Source organism: Oncorhynchus mykiss, unplaced genomic scaffold (genome assembly GCF_013265735.2).
Source record: "Oncorhynchus mykiss isolate Arlee unplaced genomic scaffold, USDA_OmykA_1.1 un_scaffold_219, whole genome shotgun sequence".
In the NCBI taxonomy this organism is placed as follows: domain Eukaryota; kingdom Metazoa; phylum Chordata; class Actinopteri; order Salmoniformes; family Salmonidae; genus Oncorhynchus; species Oncorhynchus mykiss.
The window spans coordinates 358526-373260 of NW_023493688.1; the positions used below are offsets into that span (position 1 = coordinate 358526).

Sequence of the window (14735 nt, forward strand, 5' to 3'; positions counted from 1 at the left end):
ACTAAGGGGACTGGACAAGAGCATTTAGAGAGATCTGACTACTAAGGGGACTGGACAAGAGCATTTAGAGAGATCTGACTACTAAGGGGACTGGACAATAGCATTTAGAGAGATCTGACTACTAAGGGGACTGGACAAGAGCATTTAGAGAGATCTGACTACTAAGGGGACTGGACAAGAGCATTTAGAGAGATCTGACTACTAAGGGGACTGGACAAGAGCATTTAGAGAGATCTGACTACTAAGGGGACTGGACAAGAGCATTTAGAGAGATCTGACTACTAAGGGGACTGGACAAGAGCATTTAGAGAGATCTGACTACTAAGGGGACTGGACAAGAGCCTTTAGAGAGATATGACTACTAAGGGGACTGGACAAGAGCCTTTAGAGAGATCTGACTACTAAGGGGACTGGACAAGAGCATTTAGAGAGATCTGACTACTAAGGGGACTGGACAAGAGCCTTTAGAGAGATCTGACTACTAAGGGGACTGGACAAGAGCATTTAGAGAGATATGACTACTAAGGGGACTGGACAAGAGCCTTTAGAGAGATCTGACTACTAAGGGGACTGGACAAGAGCCTTTAGAGAGATCTGACTACTAAGGGGACTGGACAAGAGCATTTAGAGAGATCTGACTACTAAGGGGACTGGACAAGAGCCTTTAGAGAGATCTGACTACTAAGGGGACTGGACAAGAGCATTTAGAGAGATCTGACTACTAAGGGGACTGGACAAGAGCCTTTAGAGAGATCTGACTACTAAGGGGACTGGACAAGAGCATTTAGAGAGATCTGACTACTAAGGGGACTGGACAAGAGCCTTTAGAGAGATCTGACTACTAAGGGGACTGGACAAGAGCATTTAGAGAGATCTGACTACTAAGGGGACTGGACAATAGCATTTAGAGAGATCTGACTACTAAGGGGACTGGACAAGAGCCTTTAGAGAGATCTGACTACTAAGGGGACTGGACAAGAGCATTTAGAGAGATCTGACTACTAAGGGGATTGGACAATAGCATTTAGAGAGATCTGACTACTAAGGGGACTGGACAAGAGCCTTTAGAGAGATCTGACTACTAAGGGGACTGGACAAGAGCCTTTAGAGAGATCTGACTACTAAGGGGACTGGACAAGAGCCTTTAGAGAGATGAAGAGCTTTTCATTGAAATCACAATTAATATTAGCAGCACAAATAGGCAGCGCAGTTCTGTTCAGTATTGGGAAGGAAGGGCCACACCCGGCACACACAGCCTACATCAGCTGGTGAGCTGCGGGGGAGAAAGCTATGAGTGTGGGCGGACAGGCTCTGCTCCAGCTCCGCCTCCAATTATACACTCTGTTTGGGATCCAATGAGCTTCCTAACAAGGAAATGAAGGCGGTACCTTATGACATTGCGTGACTAGGTCCCCAATCACAATGCATTTTTGGATTTTAACGACTAAATATGATATCATTACATTCCCCCTCCCTCCCCCATCCTCAGAACATGAGGCTCACCCTTCATATAGCCTTGGTCCTGGTCTGTACTACTGGCAGGCCGGGTGGCGCTACATTGGCTAACTGGGCATGGTGATTAATGAGAATGAGAATAATAAAAAGAACAGTAATTTTGGGGGTTGTTTATATTTGTCCTGTTAGACACAATTGTGTAACGGAGGTGTGTTTATTACATATCCCAAGTCTCCCTGAGACACCTGAAGGGAGTGGGGTCATCGTCAGGGTCGCCGTTGTACAGCAACCCTGGAGCAATTAGGGTTCAGTGCCTTGATCAAGGGCACAGGGACAGACTGTTTTTACTAATTTTATACTTTTCTATAGGTTAACAAAACTGGGGGGTTGGGTGGGGGCACAAATTATATGTGGTGATCATGCCTGGCTTCCTCACCCCGTAGCGACGGCCCTGGGGGTCATGCCTGGCTTCCTCACCCCGTAGCGACGGCCCTGGTGGTCATGCCTGGCTTCCTCACCCCGTAGCGACGGCCCTGGTGGTCATGCCTGGCTTCCTCACCCCGTAGCGACGGCCCTGGGGGGTCATGCCTGGCTTCCTCACCCCGTAGCGACGGCCCTGGGGGTCATGCCTGGCTTCCTCACCCCGTAGCGACGGCCCTGGTGATCATGCCTGGCTTCCTCACCCCGTAGCGACGGCCCTGGTGGTCATGCCTGGCTTCCTCACCCCGTAGCGACGGCCCTGGGGGTCATGCCTGGCTTCCTCACCCCGTAGCGACGGCCCTGGTGGTAATTTATTTTGCACATTCTGACACAAGGACACAGTGTTCAACCTATCAGCACTATCCAGTCAGAGTCACTGTCATGGTTTACCACACACTGCTAGTGTGTGTGTGTGTGTGTGTGTGTGTGTGTGTGTGTGTGTGTGTGTGTGTGTGTGTGTGTGTGTGTGTGTGTGTGTGTGTGTGACACACAGAGACACACAGAGAGATCGATTTGATGTTGAAACATTAAAGTCAACAATAGAGCCCAGCGCGCCTCACTCCCCAGCGACACCCATTAGGTCGTCAAGGGGGTTTAGCCAATCAATATCAAGCGCTGGTCAGTCAGCAGGAGGTCACCGCGGGAATCAGACTCCGTTCTGCTGTTGTCCTTCACCATGTCACTTCTCTGTCTGCTGCTGTCCTTCACCATGTCACTTCTCTGTCTGCTGTTGTCCTTCACCATGTCACTTCTCTCCCTGCTGTTGTCCTTCACCATGTCACTTCTCTCCCTGCTGTTGTCCTTCACCATGTCACTTCTCTGCCTGCTGTTGTCCTTCACCATGTCACTTCTCTCCCTGCTGTTGAACTTCACCATGCCACTTCTCTGTCTGCTGTTGTCCTTCACCATGTCACTTCTCTCCCTGCTGTTGTCCTTCACCATGTCACTTCTCTGTCTGCTGTTGTCCTTCACCATGTCACTTCTCTGTCTGCTGTTGTCCTTCACCATGTCACTTCTCTGTCTGCTGTTGTCCTTCACCATGTCACTTCTCTGTCTGCTGTTGTCCTTCACCATGTCACTTCTCTGTCTGCTGTTGTCCTTCACCATGTCACTTCTCTGTCTGCTGTTGTTCTTCACCATGTCACTTCTCTGTCTGCTGTTATCCTTCACCATGTCACTTCTCTGTCTGCTGTTGTCCTTCACCATGTCACTTCTCTGTCTGCTGTTGTCCTTCACCATGTCACTTCTCTGTCTGCTGTTATCCTTCACCATGTCACTTCTCTGTCTGCTGTTGTCCTTCACCATGTCACCTCTCTGTCTGCTGTTGTTCTTCACCATGTCACTTCTCTGTCTGCTGTTGTCCTTCACCATGTCACTTCTCTGTCTGCTGTTGTCCTTCACCATGTCACTTCTCTGTCTGCTGTTATCCTTCACCATGTCACTTCTCTGTCTGCTGTTGTCCTTCACCATGTCACTTCTCTGTCTGCTGTTGTTCTTCACCATGTCACTTCTCTGTCTATTGTTGTCCTTCACCATGTCACTTCTCTGTCTGCTGTTGTCCTTCACCGTGTCACTTCTCTGTCTGCTGTTGTTCTTCACCATGTCACTTCTCTGTCTGCTGTTGTCCTTCACCATGTCACTTCTCTGTCTGCTGTTGTCCTTCACCATGTCACTTCACTCCCTGCTGTTGTCCTTCACCATGTCACTTCTCTCCCTGCTGTTGTCCTTCACCATGTCACTTCTCTGTCTGCTGTTTTCCTTCACCATGTCACTTCTCTCCCTGCTGTTGTCCTTCACCATGTCACTTCTCTGTCTGCTGTTGTCCTTCACCATGTCACTTCTCTCCCTGCTGTTGTCCTTCACCATGTCACTTCTCTCCCTGCTGTTGTCCTTCACCATGTCACTTCTCTCCCTGCTGTTGTCCTTCACCATGTCACTTCTCAAAATCAAATCAAATCAAATTTTATTTGTCACATACACATGGTTAGCAGATGTTAATGCGAGTGTAGCGAAATGCTTGTGCTTCTAGTTCCGACAATGTAGTAATAACCAACGAGTAATCTAGCTAACAATTCCAAAACTACTACCTTATACACACAAGTGTAAGGGGATAACCCTGGGGCGGCAGGGTAGCCTAGTGGTTAGAGCGTTGGACTAGTAACCGGAAGGTTGCGAGTTCAAACCCCCGAGCTGACAAGGTACAAATCTGTCGTTCTGCCCCTGAACAGGCAGTTAACCCACTGTTCCCAGGCCGTCATTGAAAATAAGAATTTGTTCTTAACTGACTTGCCTGGTTAAATAAAGGTAAATAAATAAAGAATATGTACATAAGGATATATGAATGAGTGATGGTACAGAGCAGCATAGGCAAGATGCAGTAGTTGGTATCGAGTACAGTATATACATATGAGATGAGTCATGTAGGGTATGTAAACAAAGTGGCATAGTTAGTGGCTAGTGATACATGTATTACATAAAGATGCAGTAGATGATAGAGTACAGTATATACATATACATATGAGATGAATAATGTAGGGTATGTAAACATTATATTAAGTAGCATTGTTTAAAGTGGCTAGTTATATATTTTACATCAATTCCCATCAATTCCCATTATTAAAGTGGCTGGAGTTGAGTCAGTGTGTTGGCAGCAGCCACTCAATGTTAGCGATGGCTGTTTAACAGTCTGATGGCCTTGAGATAGAAGCATTTTTTCAGTCTCTCGGTCCCAGCTTTGATGCACCTGTACTGACCTCGCCTTCTGGATGATAGCGGGGTGAACAGGCAGTGGCTCGGGTGGTTGTTGTCCTTGATGATCTTTATGGCCTTCCTGTGACATCGGGTGGTGTAGGTGTCCTGGAGGGCAGGTAGTTTGCCCCCGTGATGCGTTGTGCAGACCTCACTACCCTCTGGAGAGCCTTACGGTTGAAGGCAGAGCAGTTGCCATACCAGGCGGTGATACAGCCCGACAGGATGCTCTCGATTGTGCATCTGTAGAAGTTTGTGAGTGCTTTTGGTGACAAGCCAAATTTCTTCAGCCTCCTGAGGTTGAAGAGGCGCTGCTGCGCCTTCTTCACAATGCTGTCTGTGTTTTGGGACTAATTAAGTTATTACATTTCACTCTCTTTCCCTCCACTCTGTCTCTCTCTGATTATCCCTCTCCTCTCCTCTCCTCTCCTCTCCTCTCCTTTCCTTTTCCCTCCTCTCCTCTCCTCTCCTCTCCTCTCCTCTCCTCTCCTCTCCTCTCCTCTCCTCTCCTCTCCTCTCCTCTCCTCTCCTCTCCTCTCCTCTCCTCTCCTCTCCTCTCCTTCTCCTCTCCTCTCCTCTCCTCTCCTCTCCTCTCTGCAGTATGTGCTCTAAATACCAAACCAGACACTACCAGCGTCTAACAACTGCTAGTCAGCCCATCAAAGTCTCATCTGGCAGTACTGGATCCCACTGGATACTGCCGTCTGGGATCCCACTGGATACTGCCGTATGGGATCCCACTGGATACTGCAGTACTGGATCCCACTGGATACTGCCGTCTGGGATCCCACTGGATACTGCCGTCTGGGATCCCACTGGATACTGCAGTCTGGGATCCCCCTGGATACTGCCGTCTGGGATCCCTCTGGATACTGCCGTCTGGGATCCCTCTGGATACTGCCGTCTGGGATCCCACTGGATACTGCAGTCTGGGATCCCACTGGATACTGCCGTCTGGGATCCCACTGGATACTGCCGTCTGGGATCCCACTGGATACTGCAGTCTGGGATCCCCCTGGATACTGCCGTCTGGGATCCCTCTGGATACTACCGTCTGGGATCCCACTGGATTCTGCCGTCTGGGATCCCTCTGGATACTGCAGTCAATGTGAAACACCTCTTCCTCCTCTCCTCCCATTTCCCCTTCTCCGTTTCCTCATTTTACAGTGAGAGCATCGAAATTCACTCAGAGTAGGATAACATTTCACAGAGAGTGAGAGAGAGAGAGAGAGAGAGAGAGAGAGAGAGAGAGAGAGGTATGAAAGTGGAGTAAGATGTGGGGTGGGGGGTGAGAGAGATGTGGGGTGGGGGGTGACAGAGATGTGGGGTGGGGGGTGAGAGAGATGTGGGGTGGGGGGTGAGAGAGATGTGGGGTGGGGGGTGAGAGAGATGTGGAGTGGGGGGTGAGAGAGATGTGGGGTGGGGGGTGAGAGAGTGATATGGGGTGGGGGTGAGAGAGAGATATGGGGTGGGGGGTGAGAGAGATATGGGGTGGGGGGTGAGAGAGAGAGATATGGGGTGGGGGTGAGAGAGAGATATGGGGTGGGAGTGATAGAGAGATATGTGGGGGTGAGAGAGAGATATGGGGTGGGGGGTGAGAGAGAGAGATATGGGGTGGGGGTGAGAGAGAGAGATATGGGGTGGGGGTGAGAGAGATATGGGGTGGGGGTGAGAGAGATATGGGGTGGGGGTGAGAGAGAGAAAATCCCAGAAAGATTCAGTTGAAGGAGGTTTAGAGTGATTTCATATGGAACTGTCCTTCATTTTCATCACCTGCTCTCTCTTTGCCTCCCTCTCTCTTTGCCTCCCTCCCTCTCTCTCAACCTATTTCTTTCTCTCAGTCTTTTAATTCTGATTATTTTATTTTGCTGTTCATTCAATTGATCGCTCAGTCTCCCTCTCCCTCTCCCTCGCTCTGTCAATCATTCCTAATCTCTCTCTCTCTCTGTCAATCATTCCTAATCTCTCTCTCTCTCTCTCTCTCTCTCTCTGTCAAACCTTCCTTCCTAATCTCTCTCTCTCTCTCTCTCTCTCTCTCTCTCTCTGTCAATCCTTCCTTCCTAATCTCTCTCTCACTCTCTGTCTCTCTCTCTGTCAACCCTTCCTAATCTCTCTCTCACTCTCTGTCTCTCTCTCTGTCAAGCCTTCCTAATATCTCTCTCATTTTATCATTTATTCTAATCCACCCCCTCTCTTTCTCTCCCCCCATCTGTCTCCATCTCATTTTGTAATTGAATATACAGCGGCCCTCTGCTGAGAGGACAAAAGGTTCCACGCTGCTCGCCTTTCATTCCGGGTTTGATTATAAAACCATGAACGCATGCCCCCGGGAGGCGAGAGAATGTCGTCCGTTTGCTCATCCACCGAGGAGAGAGTGAGTGTTGCCCAGGATCAGGGACGGAGTTAAAAATACAGACAGATATCTTTCTTTTTTCAGAAGCCGTCACACAAAGACACTTAGGTCTCCTTTAAAGGGATGTTCATCTCCAAACGGATATTTGATTTGCGTACAATCTGATTGGAGCACAGAACCCTGAGAGGATACAGTACAGCGCTCCCATTCTTCTCTGAGAGAACGAAGGCCTCTCTTACAAAACTGTTCTTCATCTTTGATGACAAGTTGGCAACAGGGAGAGATGGAGAGAGTGGAGGTGGGGGGTGAGAGAGTGGAGGTGGGGGGTGAGAGAGTGGAGGTGGGGGGTGAGAGAGTGGAGGTGGGGGGTGAGAGAGTGGAGGTGGGGGGTGAGAGAGTGGAGGTGGGGGGTGAGAGAGTGGAGGTGGGGGGTGAGAGAGTGGAGGTGGGGGGTGAGAGAGTGGAGTCGGACAGCAACGTGTTTTTTATTATGTTGAGATGTTCTTATCTAAAAGTGCTCAAGGGCACAACGGCAGGAGACGGCATCTAGGACCACTGAGGCAGGAGACGGCATCTAGGACCACTGAGACAGGAGACAGCATCTAGGACCACTGAGACAGGAGACGGCATCTAGGACCACTGAGACAGGAGACGGCATCTAGGACAGGCCCACTGAGACAGGAGACAGCATCTAGGACCACTGAGACAGGAGACGGCATCTAGGACCACTGAGACAGGAGACGGCATCTAGGACCACTGAGACAGGAGACGGCATCTAGGACCACTGAGACAGGAGACGGCATCTAGGACCACTGAGACAGGAGACGGCATCTAGGACAGGCCCACTGAGACAGGAGACAGCATCTAGGACCACTGAGACAGGAGACAGCATCTAGGACCACTGAGACAGGAGACGGCATCTAGGACAGGCCCACTGAGACAGGAGACGGCATCTAGGACCACTGAGACAGGAGACAGCATCTAGGACAGGCCCACTGAGACAGGAGACGGCATCTAGGACAGGCCCACTGAGACAGGAGACGGCATCTAGGACAGGCCCACTGAGACAGGAGACAGCATCTAGGACCACTGAGACAGGAGACGGCATCTAGGACAGGCCCACTGAGACAGGAGACGGCATCTAGGACCACTGAGACAGGAGACGGCATCTAGGACCACTGAGACAGGAGACAGCATCTAGGACCACTGAGACAGGAGACGGCATCTAGGACCACTGAGACAGGAGACGGCATCTAGGACCACTGAGACAGGAGACAGCATCTAGGACAGGCCCACTGAGACAGGAGACGGCATCTAGGACAGGCCCACTGAGACAGGAGACGGCATCTAGGACAGGCCCACTGAGACAGGAGACGGCATCTAGGACAGGCCCACTGAGACAGGAGACAGCATCTAGGACAGGCCCACTGAGACAGGAGACAGCATCTAGGACAGGCCCACTGAGACAGGAGACGGCATCTAGGACAGGCCCACTGAGACAGGAGACAGCATCTAGGACAGGCCCACTGAGACAGGAGACGGCATCTAGGCCCACTGAGACAGGAGACGGCATCTAGGACCACTGAGACAGGAGACGGCATCTAGGACCACTGAGACAGGAGACGGCATCTAGGACCACTGAGACAGGAGACAGCATCTAGGACCACTGAGACAGGAGACGGCATCTAGGACCACTGAGACAGGAGACAGCATCTAGGACCACTGAGACAGGAGACGGCATCTAGGACCACTGAGACAGGAGACGGCATCTAGGCCCACTGAGACAGGAGACGGCATCTAGGCCCACTGAGACAGGAGACGGCATCTAGGCCCACTGAGACAGGAGACGGCATCTAGGACCACTGAGACAGGAGACGGCATCTAGGACCACTGAGACAGGAGACGGCATCTAGGACCACTGAGACAGGAGACGGCATCTAGGACCACTGAGACAGGAGACGGCATCTAGGACAGGCCCACTGAGACAGGAGACGGCATCTAGGACAGGCCCACTGAGACAGGAGACGGCATCTAGGACAGGCCCACTGATACAGGAGACGGCATCTAGGACCACTGAGACAGGAGACAGCATCTAGGACAGGACCACTGAGACAGGAGACGGCATCTAGGACCACTGAGACAGGAGACGGCATCTAGGACCACTGAGACAGGAGACGGCATCTAGGACCACTGAGACAGGAGACGGCATCTAGGACCACTGAGACAGGAGACGGCATCTAGGACCACTGAGACAGGAGACGGCATCTAGGACCACTGAGACAGGAGACGGCATCTAGGACCACTGAGACAGGAGACGGCATCTAGGACCACTGAGACAGGAGACGGCATCTAGGACCACTGAGGCAGGAGACGGCATCTAGGACCACTGAGACAGGAGACGGCATCTAGGACCACTGAGACAGGAGACGGCATCTAGGACAGGCCCACTGAGACAGGAGACAGCATCTAGGACAGGACCACTAAGACAGGAGACGGCATCTAGGACCACTGAGACAGGAGACGGCATCTAGGACCACTGAGACAGGAGACGGCATCTAGGACCACTGAGACAGGAGACGGCATCTAGGACCACTGAGACAGGAGACGGCATCTAGGACAGGCCCACTGAGACAGGAGACGGCATCTAGGACAGGCCCACTGAGACAGGAGACGGCATCTAGGACAGGCCCACTGAGACAGGAGACGGCATCTAGGACCACTGAGACAGGAGACGGCATCTAGGACCACTGAGACAGGAGACGGCATCTAGGACCACTGAGACAGGAGACAGCATCTAGGACCACTGAGACAGGAGACAGCATCTAGGACCACTGAGACAGGAGACGGCATCTAGGACAGGACCACTGAGACAGGAGACGGCATCTAGGACCACTGAGACAGGAGACGGCATCTAGGACCACTGAGACAGGAGACGGCATCTAGGACCACTGAGACAGGAGACGGCATCTAGGACCACTGAGACAGGAGACGGCATCTAGGACAGGCCCACTGAGACAGGAGACGGCATCTAGGACAGGCCCACTGAGACAGGAGACGGCATCTAGGACAGGCCCACTGAGACAGGAGACGGCATCTAGGACCACTGAGACAGGAGACGGCATCTAGGACCACTGAGACAGGAGACGGCATCTAGGACCACTGAGACAGGAGACAGCATCTAGGACCACTGAGACAGGAGACAGCATCTAGGACCACTGAGACAGGAGACGGCATCTAGGACCACTGAGACAGGAGACGGCATCTAGGACCACTGAGACAGGAGACGGCATCTAGGACAGGCCCACTGAGACAGGAGACGGCATCTAGGACAGGCCCACTGAGACAGGAGACGGCATCTAGGACCACTGAGACAGGAGACGGCATCTAGGACCACTGAGACAGGAGACAGCATCTAGGACAGGCCCACTGAGACAGGAGACGGCATCTAGGACAGGCCCACTGAGACAGGAGACAGCATCTAGGACAGGCTCACTGAGACAGGAGACGGCATCTAGGACAGGCCCACTGAGACAGGAGACGGCATCTAGGACAGGCTCACTGAGACAGGAGACGGCATCTAGGACAGGCCCACTGAGACAGGAGACGGCATCTAGGACAGGCCCACTGAGACAGGAGACGGCATCTAGGACAGGCCCACTGAATCAGGAGACGGCATCTAGGACCACTGAGACAGGAGACGGCATCTAGGACAGGCCCACTGAGACAGGAGACGGCATCTAGGACAGGCCCACTGAGACAGGAGACGGCATCTAGGACAGGCCCACTGAGACAGGAGACGGCATCTAGGACAGGCCCACTGAGACAGGAGACGGCATCTAGGACCACTGAGACAGGAGACGGCATCTAGGACCACTGAGACAGGAGACAGCATCTAGGACAGGCCCACTGAGACAGGAGACGGCATCTAGGACAGGCCCACTGAGACAGGAGACAGCATCTAGGACAGGCTCACTGAGACAGGAGACGGCATCTAGGACAGGCCCACTGAGACAGGAGACGGCATCTAGGACAGGCTCACTGAGACAGGAGACGGCATCTAGGACAGGCCCACTGAGACAGGAGACGGCATCTAGGACAGGCCCACTGAGACAGGAGACGGCATCTAGGACAGGCCCACTGAATCAGGAGACGGCATCTAGGACCACTGAGACAGGAGACGGCATCTAGGACAGGCCCACTGAGACAGGAGACGGCATCTAGGACAGGCCCACTGAGACAGGAGACGGCATCTAGGACAGGCCCACTGAGACAGGAGATGGCATCTAGGACAGGCCCACTGAATCAGGAGACGGCATCTAGGACCACTGAGACAGGAGACGGCATCTAGGACAGGCCCACTGAGACAGGAGACAGCATCTAGGCCCACTGAGACAGGAGACGGCATCTAGGACAGGCCCACTGAGACAGGAGACGGCATCTAGGACAGGCCCACTGAGACAGGAGACAGCATCTAGGACCACTGAGACAGGAGACGGCATCTAGGACAGGCCCACTGAGACAGGAGACGGCATCTAGGACCACTGAGACAGGAGACGGCATCTAGGACAGGCCCACTGAGACAGGAGACGGCATCTAGGACAGGCCCACTGAGACAGGAGACGGCATCTAGGACAGGCCCACTGAGGCAGGAGACGGCATCTAGGACAGGCCCACTGAGACAGGAGACGGCATCTAGGACAGGCCCACTGAGACAGGAGACGGCATCTAGGACAGGCCCACTGAGACAGGAGACGGCATCTAGGACAGGCCCACTGAGACAGGAGACAGCATCTAGGACAGGCCCACTGAGACAGGAGACGGCATCTAGGACAGGCCCACTGAGACAGGAGACGGCATCTAGGACAGGCCCACTGATACAGGAGACAGCATCTAGGACAGGCTCACTGAGACAGGAGACAGCATGTAGGACAGGCCCACTGAGACAGGAGACAGCATCTAGGACAGGCCCACTGAGACAGGAGACAGCATTTAGGACAGGCCCACTGAGACAGGAGACGGCATCTAGGACAGGCCCACTGAGACAGGAGACAGCATCTAGGACAGGCCCACTGAGACAGGAGACGGCATCTAGGACAGGCCCACTGAGACAGGAGACAGCATCTAGGACAGGCCCACTGAGACAGGAGACGGCATCGTTGACAGGCCCACTGAGACAGCATCTAGGACAGGCCCACTGAGACAGGAGACAGCATCTAGGACAGGCCCACTGAGACAGCATCTAGGACAGGCCCACTGAGACAGGAGACAGCATCTAGGACAGGCCCACTGAGACAGGAGACAGCATCTAGGACAGGCCCACTGAGACAGGAGACAGCATCTAGGACAGGCCCACTGAGACAGGAGACGGCATCTAGGAAAGGCACACTGAGACAGGACACGGCATCTAGGACAGGCCCACTGAGACAGCATCTAGGACAGGCCCACTGAGACAGGAGACGGCATCTAGGACAGGCCCACTGAGACAGGAGACAGCATCTAGGACAGGCCCACTGAGACAGCATCTAGGACAGGCCCACTGAGACAGGACACGGCATCTAGGACAGGCCCACTGAGACAGCATCTAGGACAGGCCCACTGAGACAGGAGACGGCATCTAGGACAGGCCCACTGAGACAGGAGACAGCATCTAGGACAGGCCCACTGAGACAGGAGAGAGCATCTAGGACAGGCCCACTGAGACAGGAGACGGCATCTAGGACAGGCCCACTGAGACAGGAGACAGCATCTAGGACAGGCCCACTGAGACAGCATCTAGGACAGGCCCACTGAAACAGGAGACTGCATCTAGGACAGGCCCACTGAGACAGGAGACAGCATCTAGGACAGGCCCACTGAGACAGGAGACGGCATCTAGGACAGGCCCACTGAGACAGGAGACAGCATCTAGGACAGGCCCACTGAGACAGGAGACGGCATCTAGGACAGGCCCACTGAGACAGGAGACGGCATCTAGGACAGGCCCACTGAGACAGGAGATGGCATCTAGGACAGGCCCACTGAGACAGGAGACGGCATCTAGGACAGGCCCACTGAGACAGGAGACGGCATCTAGGACAGGCCCACTGAGACAGGAGACGGCATCTAGGACAGGCCCACTGAGACAGGAGACGGCATCTAGGACAGGCCCACCTAGACAAGAGACGGCATCTAGGCCCACTGAGACAGGAGACGGCATCTAGGACAGGCCCACTGAGACAGGAGACGGCATCTAGGCCCACTGAGACAGGAGACGGCATCTAGGACAGGCCCACTGAGACAGGAGACAGCATCTAGGACAGGCCCACTGAGACAGGAGACGGCATCTAGGACAGGCCCACTGAGACAGCATCTAGGACAGGCCCACTGAGACAGGAGACGGCATCTAGGACAGGCCCACTGAGACAGGAGACAGCATCTAGGACAGGCCCACTGAGACAGGAGACGGCATCTAGGACAGGCCCACTGAGACAGGAGACGGCATCTAGGACAGGCCCACTGAGACAGGAGACGGCATCTAGGACAGGCCCACTGAGACAGGAGATGGCATCTAGGACAGGCCCACTGAGACAGGAGACGGCATCTAGGCCCACTGAGACAGGAGACGGCATCTAGGACAGGCCCACTGAGACAGGAGACAGCATCTAGGACAGGCCCACTGAGACAGGAGACGGCATCTAGGACAGGCCCACTGAGACAGGAGACGGCATCTAGGCCCACTGAGACAGGAGACGGCATCTAGGACAGGCCCACTGAGACAGGAGACAGCATCTAGGACAGGCCCACTGAGACAGGAGACGGCATCTAGGACAGGCCCACTGAGACAGGAGACGGCATCTAGGACAGGCCCACTGAGACAGGAGATGGCATCTAGGACAGGCCCACTGAGACAGGAGACGGCATCTAGGCCCACTGAGACAGGAGACGGCATCTAGGACAGGCCCACTGAGACAGGAGACAGCATCTAGGACAGGCCCACTGAGACAGGAGACGGCATCTAGGACAGGCCCACTGAGACAGGAGACGGCATCTAGGCCCACTGAGACAGGAGACGGCATCTAGGACAGGCCCACTGAGACAGGAGACAGCATCTAGGACAGGCCCACTGAGACAGGAGACGGCATCTAGGACAGGCCCACTGAGACAGGAGACAGCATCTAGGACAGGCCCACTGAGACAGCATCTAGGACAGGCCCACTGAAACAGGAGACTGCATCTAGGACAGGCCCACTGAGACAGCATCTAGGACAGGCCCACTGAGACAGGAGACGGCATCTAGGACAGGCCCACTGAGACAGGAGACAGCATCTAGGACAGGCCCACTGAGACAGGAGAGAGCATCTAGGACAGGCCCACTGAGACAGGAGACGGCATCTAGGACAGGCCCACTGAGACAGGAGACAGCATCTAGGACAGGCCCACTGAGACAGCATCTAGGACAGGCCCACTGAAACAGGAGACTGCATCTAGGACAGGCCCACTGAGACAGGAGACAGCATCTAGGACAGGCCCACTGAGACAGGAGACGGCATCTAGGACAGGCCCACTGAGACAGGAGACAGCATCTAGGACAGGCCCACTGAGACAGGAGACGGCATCTAGGACAGGCCCACTGAGACAGGAGACGGCATCTAGGACAGGCCCACTGAGACAGGAGATGGCATCTAGGACAGGCCCACTGAGACAGGAGACGGCATCTAGG

At 53.8% G+C, this 14735-nt stretch overlaps 1 protein-coding gene across 1 annotated transcript; it reads right to left on the reverse strand.

Moving 5' to 3' along the window:
• Positions 1-2134: 2134 nt before the first annotated feature.
• Positions 2135-2877, reverse strand: LOC118948150 (uncharacterized protein ECU03_1610-like). Its single transcript, XM_036973058.1, has 2 exons — positions 2574-2877; positions 2135-2235 (listed from the first exon to the last, which is right to left on the reverse strand). Exons 1-2 carry the CDS (start codon positions 2875-2877, stop codon positions 2135-2137), a joined length of 405 nt encoding a protein of 134 aa, XP_036828953.1.
• Between the last annotated feature and the right edge of the window lie 11858 nt (positions 2878-14735).

Bases quoted from the DNA above. Each gene is read 5' to 3' on its own strand.
- LOC118948150 (XM_036973058.1), bottom strand. From the start codon at position 2,877: ATGGTGAAGGACAACAGCAGGGAGAGAAGTGACATGGTGAAGGACAAC. The intron at 2,236-2,573 runs GTGACCTCCTGC...AATTACCACCAG, and splicing joins AACGGAGTCTGATTCCCGCG to GGCCGTCGCTACGGGGTGAG.